An 18,990-nucleotide genomic window follows, 5' to 3' on the forward strand; every position below is an offset into this window, starting at 1 on the left:
GTTGTTGGAGCCTGGAACTGGAAGCTTCGACAATCTGGATTGGAAGCGGAACTCGAACCTTCGAAATGGAAACAGCGGAGCGGGCTCGACGGAGCAACTTACAACTAGCTAGCAATTTAGAGGTGAATTGATTAAAGGAGATGGCGAACTCTGCAAGCTTGGAAATGGCGGACGGGACCAAGAGTGATTTTGTTGGACGTTTGGAATCGACGAGTGGAGCAAGAGAGAAGAGAGACATGTGCAGCGGGTAGGTGAATTGCAAGATTAGGGTTTTTGTTAATTTGGTAAAAGAAATGTATTTAAAAATATTTAAATACATGTCCGTTGACAACTCTACGTATGGATCAAATCCACGCCTTGTTATAGTTGGATCAAAATGAAAAATATCGAATATTTACGGCTCTAAATGAATTTTTCCTTTTTTATAAAAAATATAAATCAAAATTCTGAATGGATTAGTGATGGCACGTTTAGCTCGATCAAGTAAGTTCAGCTTAAATGTATCATGTAAGACCCAAAGACAACCAATGAGACAGTTGATAAGAAAGCACAAGTGCTTGTGAGTAGAAGAGATAAACAAATTAAAAATCATAAACGTAACAATAAGTAAATAAAAAGGAAAGAGTTGCAAACCAATTAACTACCCAACTCCTCTTGAGCTTGTAGATTAATTGAGACAAACTACTTCAAGTTGATGAATTATAATCACTTTTGTGTACAAAGGAAGGTTCACCTCCTCCTTGCCCCGAACTCCACTCGGTCAAGCCAGGACGTTTTACTATCCCTCAGGACAACCCTCACAGAGCTACACTCATGAAAGATTCACTCACAAATGAAAAGCTTACAATGAACCTCACACTACTAAGACTACAAATCTAGCTTTGGAGACTATTTTCTAGCTAAAATATCTCTTGAGATCTTGTAAACAAAGTGTGCAAAAGTTGCTTTCTCGTTTAGAAACGTTTGTATTTGAAGGGGACCAAAAATGGGCTTCATTAATACTTCCAACGGATAGAAGGCAGATGAAGAGTCAGCTAGCCGTTGGGGACGTCGGACGTCCGACAGATTAATCACCGTCCGAAAATCAGCCAAGTTGTCGTTCGGACGTCCGATGGTATTTTATCGTCCGAGATTCTGTGTCCGAACGTCGTCCAAAGAGTTATCAAATCTTCGTGGAATTTTTTAGGACGTCCGATGAGATTGATGTGCGTCCGAAGCATGCGTCCGATCCTTCAGGACGTCCGATGCTTCCTTACGAGCGTCCGACAGAGTTTCCTTCTTGATGTTCTTCATCCTTTCGGACGTCCGATCCTGACTATTTGAGCGTCCGACAGCTTCAGCATACTTAGGCCCCTTTCAATTGCACTTGTTCATGGAATCAAACAACTTCAAAACTGAAAGTATATCTTGAATAAATATTAGTATCATCCATTTATTTTGTAAACATCAAAAGATAGGGATCAAGATCAACATTCTCCCCCTTTTTGATGATGACAAAACAATGGATGGAAGGAAGGAAAAAGATTGAGCATATGAGCATAGACTCCCCCTCACTCATTGCAACCAAACTTATAATTTCAGAATAACTCCCCCTAACACCTAGCATCCATTTCTCCCCCTTTTTGTCATCATAAGATGAGAGTAATACCCAACAACCATAATCCAACAATAATAACAGAGAATCCAATATTCAAAACAAAACAGAAAAATGATACCAGAATTCAGCAATACCAACATACCAACATATCACAGAGAGATTAGCAAATCATCGTTAGATCAGAATAGTTCTTTTCTCTCCCTTTTTGACACCATACAAATTCAGTAGTGTTCAAAAATATCAGCGAAAACACAGATCAAAGTATCGGAAATATCAAAAAAAATATTGTGAACAAGAATCACTGCAATGATTAACAAAATCTCCTATTTGTTAAAGTTAGCATCATGTCTAACTATCCACATGCATTTCATGCCTCTTCTCATATTCTTTCTCACATAACAATCACTTTTCATGTGACCTTTTTGACAACAAAAATTACACATAACCAAAGAGTTATCTACATGAACAGGTTTAATAAATCTTACTTGTCTTCTCCTATGGATAGCAAATTCGTTGGAATTAGAATTCAACATTTTCTTTTGAAAACAGACTTGTTTCTTGTGTTTAAGCAACTCATTTAGACCATCCATTCTTCTTTTCAAATCACCTTGTTCCTTTTTGAACAAATCACAAAGTTTTATTTTTCTATCAAGTTCAAAATGTAAAGCAGTCTCACTCTTTTTGAAGTAATCATTTTCAGCTTTCAACTTTTTATTTTGTTGAAAAAGATTTGCATTATCTCGAAGCAAAAAACCAATTTTTTGTTTTAACCCCTTGTTTCTAGCATAGGACTGTTTCAAACTATCATGCAATTTTATAATGAAAGATTCAATATCATCATCAGTTTCTTCATCACTTTCAACTTGAGAGTTATAAGATGTTATCTCATCATCTCCAATGGCCATTAGTGCCATTTGGGCCAACTCTTCTTTTTCTCTTTTTGAATTGCATTCATCCCATGTAATTTTGCAATCTCCTCTTGAACTTCTCTTGTTGAAGATCTTCTTGAAACTTTTGATGTGAGGAGTTATATCATTGTCCACTTCCATGTTTTCATTACCCATGAAGGATGGGTTATCCCCCACTTGAGATGCTTTAAAAGCTATGCCTCTCTTATACATTCTTGCATTTTCTTCCTCTTGCACTTTGAATTTCAGCTTTAATTCATAAGAGATTAGGGAATTCACAAGAGATTCAATGGACATAGAATTTAAATCCTTTGCCTCTTCTATAGCATTTATTTTGTTTTCCCATTCTTTTGGCAAGGCATTCAAAATCTTTCTATTTTTCTCACCCAAAGAATATTCTTTCCAAGCAATTTAAGATCTTGAATAATGTCACAAAATCTAGTACACATCTTATCAACATTTTCAAGAGGATGCATTTTGAAAAATTCATATTGAGAAACAAGCAAAGATTTCTTTTGTTCTTTAATATCTTGGTTACCTTCATGAAATTCACACAATTTATCCCAAATATCTTTAGCTGATTTACAACCTTTAATCCTACTAGATTCATTTACATCTAATGCATTGTACAATATATACATGGCCTTGGCATTCAAAGAAAGGTATCTCTTGTCTTTTTCATTCAATTCTTGTCTAGTCTTTAATCTACTCAAATTAGTGGTAGAGTCAACTATTCTAACTTCATAAGGACCATCTTCTACCACATACCATAATTCAATATAAACGGATTGTAAGAAAATCATCATTCTTTGTTTCCACATGCTAAAATGAGAACCATTAAACATAGGTGGTCTATCAATAGATTGCCCTTCTAAAAAGGAAACTTTTATGGTTGCCATGATCTTTACTCTAAGCGGTTAAGCTTAATCTCTAGGAGACCAAGCTCTGATACCAATTGTAAGACCCAAAGACAACCAATGAGACAGTTGATAAGAAAGCACAAGTGCTTGTGAGTAGAAGAGATAAACAAATTAAAAATCATAAACGTAACAATAAGTAAATAAAAAGGAAAGAGTTGCAAACCAATTAACTACCCAACTCCTCTTGAGCTTGTAGATTAATTGAGACAAACTACTTCAAGTTGATGAATTATAATCACTTTTGTGTACAAAGGAAGGTTCACCTCCTCCTTGCCCCGAACTCCACTCGGTCAAGCCAGGACGTTTTACTATCCCTCAGGACAACCCTCACAGAGCTACACTCATGAAAGATTCACTCACAAATGAAAAGCTTACAATGAACCTCACACTACTAAGACTACAAATCTAGCTTTGGAGACTATTTTCTAGCTAAAATATCTCTTGAGATCTTGTAAACAAAGTGTGCAAAAGTTGCTTTCTCGTTTAGAAACGTTTGTATTTGAAGGGGACCAAAAATGGGCTTCATTAATACTTCCAACGGATAGAAGGCAGATGAAGAGTCAGCTAGCCGTTGGGGACGTCGGACGTCCGACAGATTAATCACCGTCCGAAAATCAGCCAAGTTGTCGTTCGGACGTCCGATGGTATTTTATCGTCCGAGATTCTGTGTCCGAACGTCGTCCAAAGAGTTATCAAATCTTCGTGGAATTTTTTAGGACGTCCGATGAGATTGATGTGCGTCCGAAGCATGCGTCCGATCCTTCAGGACGTCCGATGCTTCCTTACGAGCGTCCGACAGAGTTTCCTTCTTGATGTTCTTCATCCTTTCGGACGTCCGATCCTGACTATTTGAGCGTCCGACAGCTTCAGCATACTTAGGCCCCTTTCAATTGCACTTGTTCATGGAATCAAACAACTTCAAAACTGAAAGTATATCTTGAAGAAATATTAGTATCATCCATTTATTTTGTAAACATCAAAAGATAGGGATCAAGATCAACATATCATGCTCGAAGTCTAGATCTATATTTTTAATAAAATATCAAAATTTCATTACAATTTCTAAGAGAAATAAATCATCAAATATATATAAATATGAAAGAATAGATATCAAGAATAGATACCATAAAATCCAAAAAACAAATGAAATTTACATTGAAAGACTTAAAAAAAAAATTAAAAATAAGATATAATAATTATAGCCCCACAAATTTGAACTATTTATTTTGACTTGAGTTTGGTTAACATCGAGAATTGAACTATTTATTTTGACTTAAGCTTGGTTAACATCAAGAATTGAGTTCAATTTTGTAGGGCTATAATTGATTTAATTCTCAAACCCTTGGAGTCGCCTTTAAACACCAAAAGAATTTACCAAAAAAAAAAAATGACTTTCTTATTGAGTTGCTAGAAATATAATGTTTTCTCCTCCATTGGACCTGTCCATCACATAAATAATTTTATCTTAATTGTCTTTAGATCATTCAAGATTTCCGAAAATTAATGATTAAAAGGGATTTTAACACGAGGAAAAATTTTTACTTGATAAATTAGATCAAGAAAAGGGATAGGTCCAATGGATGAGAAAAGGGCAATAGAAACAATGGAAGAAAAGGGCAGATTGGTGTTCTAGGCGCAATCCGGCCCAAGAATTCGTCCACAGATTGTCGAGTCGGATTCGAGACACGGATCTGCTTTGGCTAACTTGGATCCATTCGCAGATCCTCAATGATGGCCAATATGCAACTTTTATTTGTTTAGGGCTTTTTAGTGTTGTTTTTTACTTTTTAGATCAAACTTTTTTAACATATAAATAGGCATATCTAGAGCTTTTGTATTCATTCCTTTTTTTTTTATCAATTATTAATGAAATATTAATTGGTAATTTCAATTGTTAAGAGATTTCTCTCATTCTAAGATTCTTCGAATCTTGTTTATTGGGATTTACTTTGTATCACCTTAGGTTTCTCTATCATGAATGGTGTTCGTGTTACCCCTTCTCCTCCTCGTACTTTCATACCGTGTCAGATGATATCAGAGCCGGTTTCTCCTCGACGACCACTATAATGCCTCAAGATAACCTTGATCACTTTAGCACTTGCCTCGACCACCTTGACGCTCGTGGTGATCATATGGAATGTCTACTTCAAGAATTTTTCCAAAAGTTCAGATCAAGCTACTATTTCAAGAGATCTATATGCTAGATGTCTAGTTGGGAGATACACTCTTGATAATTCCGGTTTTGTGCTGTTTCTCTAAGTTCTCTATTTATTAGGTCTATGTAAATTGGGATCGAAGCACTCAATATCGATATTAGATTTGTGTGCCTACATCACCCGTTGATGTAGCAAAACTCAAGTATAGTAAAAAGCAGAAGAAGGGAGAGATAGAGGAGTTCATCTACACACACGATGGTGACAAAGAAAAATTTTGTTCCAAACCATCGGACTCCCCACAAACATAGATTCTTCTCCAACCATGGAGCCTGATAAGTTGCATGAATTCAAGGACCTTGAGGCCGATGAAGTATTCGTAGGTCCACTACCGTCAAATTCATCTCCATCCAAATTAGTTGATTGTGCTCTTATCCTAACCCAAGGAGATACTAACCTTAGTGAGGAAATTTTGCACCCAAAGAAGGATCTGGTTGAGCTTTATGTCACAGGGGAAGGTGCAACAAAATTCATCTCAACTATAGTAGACAATGAGTGTGTTTGAGGTAGTACAAAAGTTCATCATATTTAGGCGTTACAAAATTTGAGGAAGGATCATGGCTACAAGTTCTTATGGTTCTTGCATCGAACTTCTCCTTAGAACTTGGGGATGAGTTCTACTTAAGTGGAGGAGTCTAATACAGAATTAGGACCTCCAAGTTTAGGAATTCCCCATCTGTGTCAGTAATACTTTATCTAAGGTTCTAAATTAGGATAGTTTTCCTTGTTTCTTGTTGTATTTTTAGTTTATTCTTGTTAATCTTATTGTTATGATTAGTCGTAGTTGTGTTAATAAAGGTTGCACAAAGAAGCTATGGAAAAAGAAGTTTGATCGGTGTTTTGCAATCTGACCCAAGTATCCATTCATGGATTATCGATTCGAATTTGTGACAGAAGACCACGACACGGATTTGCAAGGCAAATTCGTCCCTAGCTAACTAGGATCCATTTGTGGATCCTCAATGGTCGCCATTATTAGTGTTTTTAGACTCGGACCGGACTGATCGGTTGAATTGAAAATTAGCTAGGTAGCCAGTCTAAGTCAGGTTAAAAACTCAAAAGTACTAAAACCCTTAAAATCCGGTTAACACTCCAGTCTAACCGATGAACTGGTATAAATGCATTAAACCCAATTTTTTCATCCTCAATTTTTTTGCCTAATTTATTTTAAGTCTTTACTAGTGTCTTTAGTCTTCCATTTAACTGATCATTAAACAAGCAAAAAAAAGATTTAAAAAATCTGGAACAATTACAAACCCAAACAAACAATATCTCTGTGCCTCCTAAGAAGCAAACCCTAGCTCCTCCACAGACCACCAGTCCACCACCACCGCTAGCAACGGCTCATCTACCTCTATCGAACTTCATCATTCTACTGCTTCCACTCCTCTGGTATAATTTTCAAACTCCAACTTCAAGCCTCCATGGCCGTCAGCTTCTCTTAAACTTTTCAATTGTTGCTCCTCCATCACTACTACTCCTCAAAGATTGCAGCTACTGCAACTCTGCTAATTTTCAAACTCCAAGCCTCCATTGCCGGTAGCTCCTTCGGAGTTCAAGCTCAAGGTTCAAGCCTATTAATATCCCAATCAGTAATTTTATCCCAAAATCTCATAAACTGGCTTTGTTCATAACAAATAATAATGGCTATCTAATATACTATGGTGAGGAATTTGAGACTTTAGGTGTAGTAAATTGAGGAGCTTGGATTGCTTGAGCCATTTCTCATTTTGCTACAGAATAGAGTGGAAAAGGATAAGAAGTAATCCCCCTTTATTTCATAATGTTCTTTCAATTTAAGCTCTGGTACAGCTACCAATTTAGGGAGATGGTGATGAAGAAATGGATAAGGGGTTAGGTAGGCAATGGAGGGAAAGGAAGTGTGATTGGAACACTTGGGGGAAGTTTGGTTTGGCAGGCTAGATTTGTGAGAAAATAAGTAAATAACCAATCTACAAGAATGGTTTGGCGGGATGGATTTGTTTATGAGCATTTGTGAGAAAATAACCAAAATACATAGACGTTATCCAGATGCAGGACCTTAAAATTTGGCAAGAAATTTAGTTTAGGTAATTTGATTCTTTGTCCAAATAATTTCAAGACCACAAGTGTTTTTTGGAGAATATTTGATTGGGCTAAATATAACTACCGCGAACTGAGGAAACCTTATGTCAATTGTCAAGAACTTTAATATCCCAAGAAAGCATAGCAGATATCTAGGAGTTAAGCATCGAATACTTTATTTGCTTTGGACTGCAACAAAATTGCGCTAACAAATTCCACGAAATTATCATTGTAAGTGAATTTATTGTTGTTGACAGCGAAAAGCGTAGGATCAAATAAATCGGAACAGTTAAAATTGCCGTAAATATAATCATTTTGTAGTAAATAAAACTGTAGTATATTCCAGAACCTTTTGGTCACCAATCTTGCCATAGTTTAAGAGCATTGCAATTTTTGTCACTTTCAACTTTCAAGAACCATTTGCGTTCCCCTAACAGCCACAACTACCCCTTAATCCCACACCAACAAACAGGTAGAGAGAGAGAGAATCTTTTTGTTTCTTTTTTTCCTTTGTCATTTTGGTTATACGGAAATAGTTAATAGGTTAAAGTTAATCCTATACATCCATTCAGCTTCTAGCTTAACAATTTGGCTAACTTTTACTTTGATATAGTTATTTTGAATTAATGTTATATGCACGAAAAATGTATACATTTTCATCATTGGATATATGTCACTTAATTCCAAATTAATTTGGGATGTGATTTGGGAAATGCAAACTATCAATTTTAGTACAAAACTATAATTAGGAGGTTTTTCTTTAGGCTACTTAATATTTTCAATGTTCTTTCTAATATAGGATAGTGGAAGGTATTGATTCGCAATCCACACCAATAAAAGAGAAATTGGCATCAAAGTCAAGTTCTGAAAATCATAGGCAAAAAACTGATGTAGTTTTGAGACATATTATAGAAGGACAAGATTTACAAGACAAAAAAATTTTAATTTGTCAATGGTGCAATGTTACCTTTAGAGGGAGAGGCATTAATTGAATGAAATACCATCTTACAAAAGCCAAGGGTAATGTTGTTTCATGCAAATCGGTGCCTAATGATGTTCGTTTGATGATGGAAAATTCATTGAACAAAAATGTTCAAAAAGGAAAAAAAAAAGGGATATTTGAAATTGGGAATCCATTTGGTCAAATCCATTTGAAAAGAAAGGCACAACATGACATTCAATCTTATATGACAGGTAAATCTCTTGACCATTCTCAATCGAGCATCAAGTCTTGTATGTAAAATAAAGAGAGATGGTATGATACAGATATAGCCATATTTTTGTGATTTTATGATGCATGTATTCTAATGAATGCTTGTAATTCTCCCTATTATCAACAAACAATTGGAAAGATAGCAAGTATGGGTCATGGTTATCAAAGATCTACCTATCATACTTTAAGGGTAAATTTGTTGAAAGATGCAAAGAAGCAAGTTGAATTAATTGTTAAAAATTTAAGCAGTAAATAGGGTGAAACTAGTTGCACAATTATAAGTAATGATTGGAAGAATAATAGGCAAAGAAACTTGATCAATTTTCTTGTTTATTATCCTAGTAGGATCTTATTTATCATGTTTGTTGATGTTTCAGATTTTGAATCAATGCTGAATATTTGTGTAATCTATTTTCTAAAATTGTTGAGATTGTTGGACCAAGTAATGTTGTTTACATGGTCACAAATAATGGAAGTAATTATAAAATTGCTGGCCAATTACTTTTTAAAAAATATCCTACAATTAGTTGGTCTCCTTGTGCAGTACATTGTTTGAATTTAATTATGAAAAATATTGAAAAAATGACACGTGAAAGATGTAATCACTCTTGTTTCAAGAGTTACTATGTATATTCATAATCGAAAGTGGATTCATAGTTGGTTAAGAAAAATGCCTGGTTGGAGAGAGATTTTTCGTCCTACTAAAACACAATTTGATGCTAATTTGATTGCTTTGAAGAGTTTTCATAATTTGAGACAGCATTTGGAGACTTTTGTGACTTCGAGTGCATACAAGAGACAGTTGAAAAATGAAAATATAAAGAAATCAAACAAATTGTTCTTAATGGCAAGTTTTAGAATAATTGTTTGATTATTGTGAGAATTATGGGTCCAATTATGCGTTTGTTGCGTATTTGTGATTCTGTTGAAAAATCTTCATTAGACTATGTAAATAAAGACATGTGGAGAGTTGTTAATGGCATCAAATAACTATTTAGGAACAAGAAAAAGTTCTACGGCCCATACATTGATATAATTGATAGGAGTTGGGATAATATGTTGAAAAAAGATCTTTATGTAGTTGCCTTTTGGTTGAATCCGACCTTCCAATATGATAGGGACAACCTTTGTCACATGCATGAGACTATGAAAAGTATTTTAGAAGTTATGCAAAAGTTGAAAATGGATGGGTTCTAGTATATGATGAATGAAATATCAATGTTTAGGTCAAAAAAACAAAGTTTTAGGTTTCAATTTGTTCAAAATACTTACAAGACTGGCCATCCAGGTATGCCTACTTTAATTTCACATTTATTATGTTAATTGATAAGTGTGAGGACTCGTAAAAACTATTATTTTAAAATCCCTAATTTTGGCTTAATTAATCATTCATTTGGATTTTTGCCACGAATAATATTTTCTAGCCTTATTAGACCTAAGTACATGGTTTTATAGTTTCGTTATATTTTTAAAGTGTTTCGTTTCAAAAATTATTTTCTTAAAAGCTTGATTAGTGGAAAAGTGAAAACATGTCTGAAAACTTTAGCCAATTGGAAGTACAATAAGCTCGAAAATTTGGAGACATGTACAATGGTCCTAAAATAAGCAATTTTAGGTTTAAACACTCAAGTGATAGTTAGTAGTACGATCGTCATAAGAATTTCTCGAAAATTTCATTTTATCGCGCCTAAATTGGAAATATGCGTTTTCACGCGCACGCTTAGTTGAGGGACTTTGGACCATTATTTTGGAACAATTAAGAATGAATAATATTTATATGAATGTAAGTGCCTTAGAGGTTTAGTGCACTAGTGCAACAAACTTAAGAGAAATCGAGCACAAAACGCGCGCGTATGCGCACTATTTGCGGTTGACTTTTGCGCACCTAAACTATTAGACGTTAAGCTTTCTTTGTACGCCAAAGAGTCAGACCAAACATATCATTTCTCCAAGCTTCCATGGCCGGCTAGCAGCTGCAAAGAAACAACCAAAACTCTTCAACTTTTCACTCTAAAATCTTGCTTAAATCACTACCAAATCCTCTCAAATTTTAGCACCACTTAGCTCAACACTTGGGAAGTCCATCTAGCTGCAAAAGAAAGGAGCTCTCCACGGTTTTCTTCAGGCTTCAAAGGGCCGAAAATTCTGACTTGAACAACCACCAAAGTAGGTAATGATCCAACACTCTAAACTTGTCCTATGGAGGTTAAATTACACATATGAGCTTGAATCTTTACTTGGGTAACTTGTATTGTTGGAAAATTTTGATGGTGGGCTCTATGAACTCCCACCCTTGGCTTGATGACTGATGAAATGATTGATGTTGGATATAATGCTGGTTTAGTGTTTAAAATGGTGGATTAATGGTGTATTATTAGTAGAAACTTCAAGGAACTCATGGGATAGAAATTTCTGATTTTGCCCCTGCCTTGTTCGGTTATTTTAAGGCCAATTTTTGATGATTTAATGGCTTGATTGTGTTGTTTATATGTTGTAGTAGTTGTATAAAAATTTTCATTGGAAAATATTGAGTTTTGGTTGGTCAAATGAATTTATTTCCCAAAGCTAGTAATCTGGAAACTGTTCCCGTAATGCTCAAACCAGTGTTCGTATTTCATCCATAACTCCGTGCTTCGACGTTAAAATCAAGTGCCGTTAGCAGCATTTGAAACTAGACATTCCCACCTTTCCAACGGTATATAATGCACGTTCTGGTTCGATGTGTGTGAGCCGCACCACTCTTTTGAACTCAGCTGTTCTGTTTCTCTGTTCTGCTGGAATGAAATACAGAAGCTGTGATTTGAAACTCGATTTCGAGCTAGTTGTGTACTGAATTTTAAAATGATTTCTTCTGAGAAATTATAGCCCTATGAATGTATTTTCCAAAAATATCAACCATGTTCAATTCCGAGTTAAATTGAGTGAGTTATGATCAAAATACGGTGACTGCCCTGTTCTTGAAAACCCTTGGATTTGGACAGATTTGATGTGAGACTTGTTGTGGTCTTACTAAATGTATTTCTTAGTGCTAAACACCTACCAAATGTACCATGTATGTTCCTTAGACTTGTCTTGTACAAATGAACCATGTTTGGAGGTTTTCCTTAGCCGAATGTTTGGAAACGGAGAGAAATGGAGCTAAAGGCAGTTTTGCCTTAGTAATTTCAAAACTTTGGTTGATTGATTAACCATCTTCCCGAAGGTATTTTTCCACGAAATTTGATAGAGAGATACCCTTCATACAGACGTACTATACTACAAAATTTGGTACCAATTCAAGTCCGTTTCGATACTTAACTAAAGGTCCAAAGTCGGAAACCCAAATCTGGAAATTGTTCAACAGTCTTGAATTTTTCCCAACTTTGAGCTACCATATCTTGGTGTTCGAAACTCCGATTCTCGATCCGCTTATTCTGTCCTAAACCTTACTTGTACCTCTAATTGATTTATAAATTTCAAAGGCAGGTTTGCAACGAGTGAATTCTGCCGAATTTCCAAAGTTAGCGAAAAACCAACCCCGGCTCAATCCTGGGTGTTCTGGAACAGCAACTTTAAGCTCATTTTTGAATACCTTCCGCTTAGATTCATGAAACAGTGTCTTCTAAAAACTTTTAGCACTTTCCAAGAGGTTTCCAACGGTATAAAGTTTTCCAATTTTAGACTTGTATCGAGTGAGATACGATTTTTCAAAGATCCATATCAAAACTGAAATTTTCCAACTTTCAAGAAAATAGAGTTTTCCAAGAACTCTTTATTCTTTCGACATTATGCAAACGTTTTAATCTCGATTTCCAAGATAAAAATCCAAATGCTTTTGTACTTTAAGAAACTCTAATTGAACCTCGATTTACGAGTAATTGAGGTTCGATTTCATGAAATTTTCTCAGATTGTACTGGTGTACAATCTTCCTTGATAGTTAGGATATATGAATGACAATATATTATTAATTGCTCAGGCGCACATGAGGATCTTCAAGAGGATCCTACCGTGCACACTTGAAGTTCCAAAAAATATTTCTTCTTGATTTGCTCGGTGGGTGTCAAGTGTATGACTACTTGAACTCTATGGACTTGATTCATGTTTGGCTTACCTGATTACATGCTTAACCTGCTTAGTTTTGAAAAATGGAGTCGAGTGTGTACTTTATCGCACTCGTTCTCATTTGAAACAAATGACTCATGCTTAACATGGTTTGCCTGGTTTACATGACCTGAAATACATGCTTAAACCTGTCAAATGCTTAAATACATGACATGGTATGCTATGGCTGCATACGTCGATGGAGTGAATCTCCTCAAAACTTACATGATACATGGGGGACGCCCAAACTCATAGGCCGACCTTGGAACCCGAGCCGGCATGGACTTGGTCGGGAATCTCGGTGAGCCATGAGATTCACATGATAAGTTTGATCTATTGGAGAGATCTTGCTTGGCATACTCGTGGAGTATCGCCTCATAAATGTCGTGCGGGCCCGAAGCGGTGTATGGTGGACGGATGAGAAGTAAGTGGTGATCTACGGTTTGAAAATATTAACCCGGTTGACGGAGAGTCATCACGGAAAGATATACGAATGAACTGGCAAAGCAAGTGGAACTTAACTCCTGAGAGCTACCATATCCTTGAATTGTTTCTGGTTACATTGTTGGTGGGCATTATTAATTACTTGCAAGCTATTACTTGAATCGTTACTTGGGCTTGTTATCTGAACTATGTGCCTGCATGTGTGTTCTTGGCCTCACGAGCGTTTTGCTCACCCTGTAGATTTGTTTTCCTTAATAAGGTGGAACTCGGAGGTGTACTCGGAAAAACCCTCTTGATGTACTTTTGTTTAGGATTTCTATCACTTTCGGCTATGCCTTGGTTACGGGCTGTACTTTTGGATTTGAAATGTAACTTTTGGGAATTTGATGTACTTTGAACATCCGAAGTGCGGGCTGGATAATGGATAACTATTGTTAAGTTTGAACACTTCCGCATTTACTGTATTTAAGTTATTTTTGTGTGTTGTGTAGTTCGATAATAAGCTTGAATGGAATTGCTTGAGTCCTGACGAGAGCTAGGCAGACGTCCCGCGGATACCCTTTGGTTCGCCTTAGGGAGAAGTGGGGGCGTCACAATAAGAATTAGTTTTGCTATTTTTTTTTTTTAAAAAAAGAATACTAACTGTGTCTTACTGATATAGATGTGTGGTGGTGATTGTTTGATAATGATGCTTCACATTTACAGAAGTTAGCAATTAAACTCTTGAGCTAAACTTCTTCTTCCTCGGGATGTGAATGCAACTGGAGTATATTTGAACGCATCCATATAAAAAGAGGAATAGGTTTGAGTATCAAAGGTTGAATGATCTTGTTTACATTCATTATAATTTACGTTTGAAGAATAGGTATGGAATTACTATTATACATGCTTACATTCTTTTGTAAATTTATTCATTTTTTAAATTTCTTACTTCTTTTTTTTTTTGGTTTTTTTTTCATTGTAGGCTTTCATATAAAAAGAGGATTTATGATCCAGTGGATTATAAAACCAATAATAAAGTTGAATTTTGGATAGTTGATGAGAAACAGGAAGGAGAGCTTGATTATGATGAACTAGAAGAAATGATTGAAGAAGAATTTTCCAAAACTAGTGAGGATGGATCCTCTCAATCACGTAAAATTATATTTGTTAACTTTATTTAAGTTTCTTCTTAGTTCTTATCTATTTTTGAATCTTTTTTAATTATATTGAATCGTTTTATTTATGAGTATTTAAATGATTTTAGGTAAGAAAGACACAAATATTGTGCAAGTTGATGATGAGGATGATCTTGATGATATTGACTTCAAAAGTTATAAAATTGGAGATAAGGATGATAAAGATGAAGATGAAGCATGGCTTAGATAGTTCTAAAATGTGTCATTTCCAAACATTATGAATGAACTTGTTGCTTTATTTGGATAGATGTTTGTCAAAAATTCAACATGTATAAGATTTCTATTTTATAATTTTTGTGAGTTTGGATGAATTTGGTGGATTGTTTGGTGCATTGGATATGGATTTGTAAATTTCATTTGTAGGAAAAAATGATATATATATATATGACATAATTACGACATCATCTGGTTTGACCTCTAATTGAACCCGGTCGAACCCATTGACCTTTGACCCTTAAATTCGGCTGAGTCGATGCTCGGTCCGAGTCTGAAAACATAGGCCAATATGTGACTTTTGTTTGTTTAGGGATTTTTAGTATTGTTTTGTTTCCTTTCTAGATCTAACTCTTTTAACCTATAAATATGCATATCTAGGGTTTTTGTGTCAATTATTAATGCAATATTAATTGGTTATTCAGATTTTTGCGAGATTTCTTTCGTTCTAAGACTTTTTGAATCTATTTATTGGAGATTGATTGTGTATCATCCTAAGTTTTTCTATCATGGAAAGTATTCGTGTACATCCTTCACTTTTTCATGCTTTTGTAAGGGTCAACTTCATCAGGTGCATCGATGCAAATGAATATAATTAAACATGTTCTTTTGTTGGGTAAAATACATATTACACCAACTAATCACTGCTTATGTTATTTAAACTGATATTATTGTAGCCCTTGTGGACCACAAATAATAGCCAATGACTGACCGAGTTGCCCCTTAATTCCAACCCTAATTTCTAATCGTCTAGCAAGTTTTCGTATCATTTAGTAAGTTTTCGTAGTAATTATTGTAAGGCCCAAAGACAACCTAAGAGGAGGGGTGAATTAGGTTGATTAAAATCTTAATCAAATTTATGCAATTTTTGCTTAATAAAAATTTACCTTCTTTTTTAGTAATGATCAATCAAATAGATTAGAAGAAGAGAGCAATATTGATTCGAAAAACAAGTATAGATAAGCAATGAGAATTTTATTAAACAAAAAGAATAAGATAGAATATCAAACCGATTGTCTACCAAGCTTTCCTCAAACTTGAAGACCAATCACTAGGTTGAGCAACTTCTCTTTGATGAAAGATGATCAACTAGATGTACAATAGAGGGAGCACTTCCTCCTTGCCCTAAGCCTCACTTAGTCAAGCTAAGAAGTTTTACAATCACTCAGATAACCCTCAACAAAGCTACACTAATGAAACTTTCAACCACAAGAGAAATGCTCACAAGAAATTTACACCACTTGGAGAACAAATCTTGCTTTGGAGACTATTTTCTAGCTAAAATATCTCTTGAGATCTTGTAAACAAAGTGTGCAAAAGTCCTTATCTGATACAGAATCGTTTGTATTTAAAGGGAACCAAAAATGGGCTTCATTAATACTTCCAACGGATAGAAGGCAGATGAAGAGTCAGCTAGCCGTTGGGGCTGTCGGACGTCCGACGGCTTAGTCATCGTCCGATCTCATCGTCCGAAAATCAGTCAAGTTGTTGTTCGGACGTCCGATGGGATTTTATCGTCCGAGCTTCTGTGTCCGAACGTCGTCCAGAGAGTTATCAAATCTTCGTGGAATTTTTAGGACGTCCGATGAGATTGATGTGCGTCCGAAGCATGCGTCCGATCCTTCAGGACGTCCGATGCTTTCTTACGAGCTTCCGACAGAGTCTTGGCAGAGAGTCATCAACACTTTGTGAAATTTTTAGGACGTCCGACACGATCACTGTGCGTCCGAAAAGTACGTCCGATCCATCCGGACGTCCGATACTTCCTCACGATCGTCCGACAGAATTTCCTTCTTGATGTTCTTCATCCTTTCGGACGTCCGACCGATTCCTTCGGACGTCCGACATGAGTGTCCTGTTTTTGCTTCTTCTTTTGGTTGATTTTCATTTCTTAACATATTCGTACCTGATTCTTTGATAGGCAAAAAACACTTATATTTGAAGAGAGTTAGATAAACATTTCAAAGTCCTTTGTGATCATCAAAATCAAGAATAACATTCTCCCCCTTTTTGATGATGACAAAACAAATGTTTGAAATGAGATTTGATGATTGCAATAAAAACTCCCCCTTTCTCAATAGACAAGAACTCCCCCTTACTTAGTGAATCATAAAAAATTTTGAAAAACTCCCCCTCACTTGGCTGCCCAACCGAATTAAACAATTATCCAAAAAATGACAATTAAGCAGCCAACATCCAACATTTTACCAATTCAATCCATCAGCCAATCCAAATTTAATCAAATCATCAATTAATCAATCAATCCAACATCATCAATCATCAATCAATCCAGTCCTCTCCCCCTTTTTGTCATCACAAAAGGGCAATCAATCACATCCATCTCATCCACAAACACATTCATCAATGCAAACCAAAAAATTCATTACATCCACACAATCATCATTCAAAATACTTAAACATCTATCAAACAATACCAAAAGAAACATAAACATAATCATAACCAAATGTTGAATTCATCTACATATCCATTGTTGAACACCACAAACACATGAAATAGACAAACAAAATGCAAATGTCCTAAATGGTGAACTATGTGGATCCAGGTGTTCTTCGAGAGAGCTGATATTGGGAGAGGTCTTCCTTTTCAGTTTCTTCATCATCTTCAGCAGCCTCTTCAACTGGTGCCTTGCCTTTATCTGATGTGGAAGGGCCATGAGGAGTCACAGGAGTTGATGAACCAGGGTCTGGAATTGATGAGCTTGGATCAGTGGGGTGTGGCTCTTTGTCATGGAAAACTTCCTCAACCACAGGTGGGGGAAAAAGAAGGTTCTTTTTGTCTAGGAAGACTGTTTGTTGCTCAGAGGACATGGTGAGCATTAGACCATGTTCTAGAAGAAGAACATGCTGTTTGAATTCACGAAGGAGCTCAATCACTTCATTATTGGAGGAGGAAGATGCCTTAGTGGCAGACTTCTTGGGATGAATAGGAGTGAGTGCAATAGATGAAGGATCATGTGCAGCCTTAGACCTATGTTCACTAGATGATGCTCCCTTATAAGCCCATAGATTATCCTTAAAGACAAGATTTTTCCTTTCAAAATATCCTTTGGTAAAGGCATAAGAAGATGCTTCTTTGGGACAAACACCTAGAATTGGAACTTTGTAAAACTCAAAAATCTTTTGAAGAAACTTTCCATAAGATAATTTTCTGAGAGAATCAGTGGCATAGCAAAGTAAAAACTTGCACATGACAAAACCAAAATCAATACGAATTTTTTCTCGAAAACAGTAAAAGAGATACAACTCCATTTTGTTTGCATCAGTTCTATGGCCATCAGTGGGTACAAGCAGGTTTGAAATGATTGAAAAAGCAATTAGATTCACAGGGGCAAGATCATTCAGTTTAGCATCAGCAGGGGAGGAAAAACTTCTTTTAAAATAAGTCAACATTTTAGCCCCATCAAAATGATTATCAGCAGTAGGATGCTCTTCATAGGAAAAAAAATTTGCAATTTTACTCTTGCATCCAGGTTCAATAGTAGTTTTTAAAATATCATTCAGAAATTCAGAATCAAAGACTAAGTCTACCCCATTAACCCTGGACATAATCTCAGTTTGGTCAGTGTCTTTCCTAAGATTGGCAAAAAATTGATGCAGCATTTCAGGATAATAGACATTGGGCATAGAAATGAGATGTGACCATTTCTGGAAAGCAAATAGACTCAGAATGGATTCTAAACCTATTTGGCGAAATTCAGAAGGATTTATGGTGCGTTGAGGGATGACACCTTTTTGGGATATCCAGGAGTGTTTGTCTTTTGCAGCATCATCAAAGAATGTAGGGAGTGTGGCTGATTTTGGAGGCGGTTGAGAAGAGGTTCCCTGTCCAGATTCAGGCTGAGAGGTGGGTTGTGGAGTAGGCCGTGACATTTGACCCTTTACGGCTCCTCTCTTGAAGCGTTTGGATGAACGTTTGACCGTAGGAAGATCCTCATCCTCATCCCTGAGTGGATGCTTGCGTCCGGCAGTAACCTTTCCTCCTCTTAGATTCACCATTGTGCGAAATGTGTGGAATGAAGGATGCAAATGATGCACATAGTAGCAGGGAAGTGAATCGCACAGAAATTTTGGGACAAAAAGGCCTTGAACAAGATTTGACAGAGCGGTTATGAGAAAGTAGGGTTTTGAGAGAAATTTG

General features: G+C 35.9%; 1 protein-coding gene across 1 annotated transcript; it reads left to right on the forward strand.

The window, feature by feature from the left end:
* The first annotated feature begins 140 nt into the window (after positions 1-140).
* LOC113770047 lies at positions 141-14,808 on the forward strand. The gene is made up of 3 exons (XM_027314399.1): positions 141-247; positions 14,405-14,574; positions 14,687-14,808. Exons 1-3 carry the CDS (start codon positions 141-143, stop codon positions 14,806-14,808), a joined length of 399 nt encoding a protein of 132 aa, XP_027170200.1.
* The last annotated feature ends 4,182 nt before the right edge of the window (positions 14,809-18,990 follow it).

Source organism: Coffea eugenioides, chromosome 1 (assembly GCF_003713205.1).
Source record: "Coffea eugenioides isolate CCC68of chromosome 1, Ceug_1.0, whole genome shotgun sequence".
Classification (NCBI taxonomy): Eukaryota; Viridiplantae; Streptophyta; class Magnoliopsida; order Gentianales; family Rubiaceae; genus Coffea; species Coffea eugenioides.

Bases quoted from the DNA above. Each gene is read 5' to 3' on its own strand.
- LOC113770047 (XM_027314399.1), top strand. From the start codon at position 141: ATGGCGAACTCTGCAAGCTTGGAAATGGCGGACGGGACCAAGAGTGAT. The intron at 248-14,404 runs GTAGGTGAATTG...TTTTCATTGTAG, and splicing joins AAGAGAGACATGTGCAGCGG to GCTTTCATATAAAAAGAGGA. The intron at 14,575-14,686 runs GTAAAATTATAT...AAATGATTTTAG, and splicing joins GGATGGATCCTCTCAATCAC to GTAAGAAAGACACAAATATT.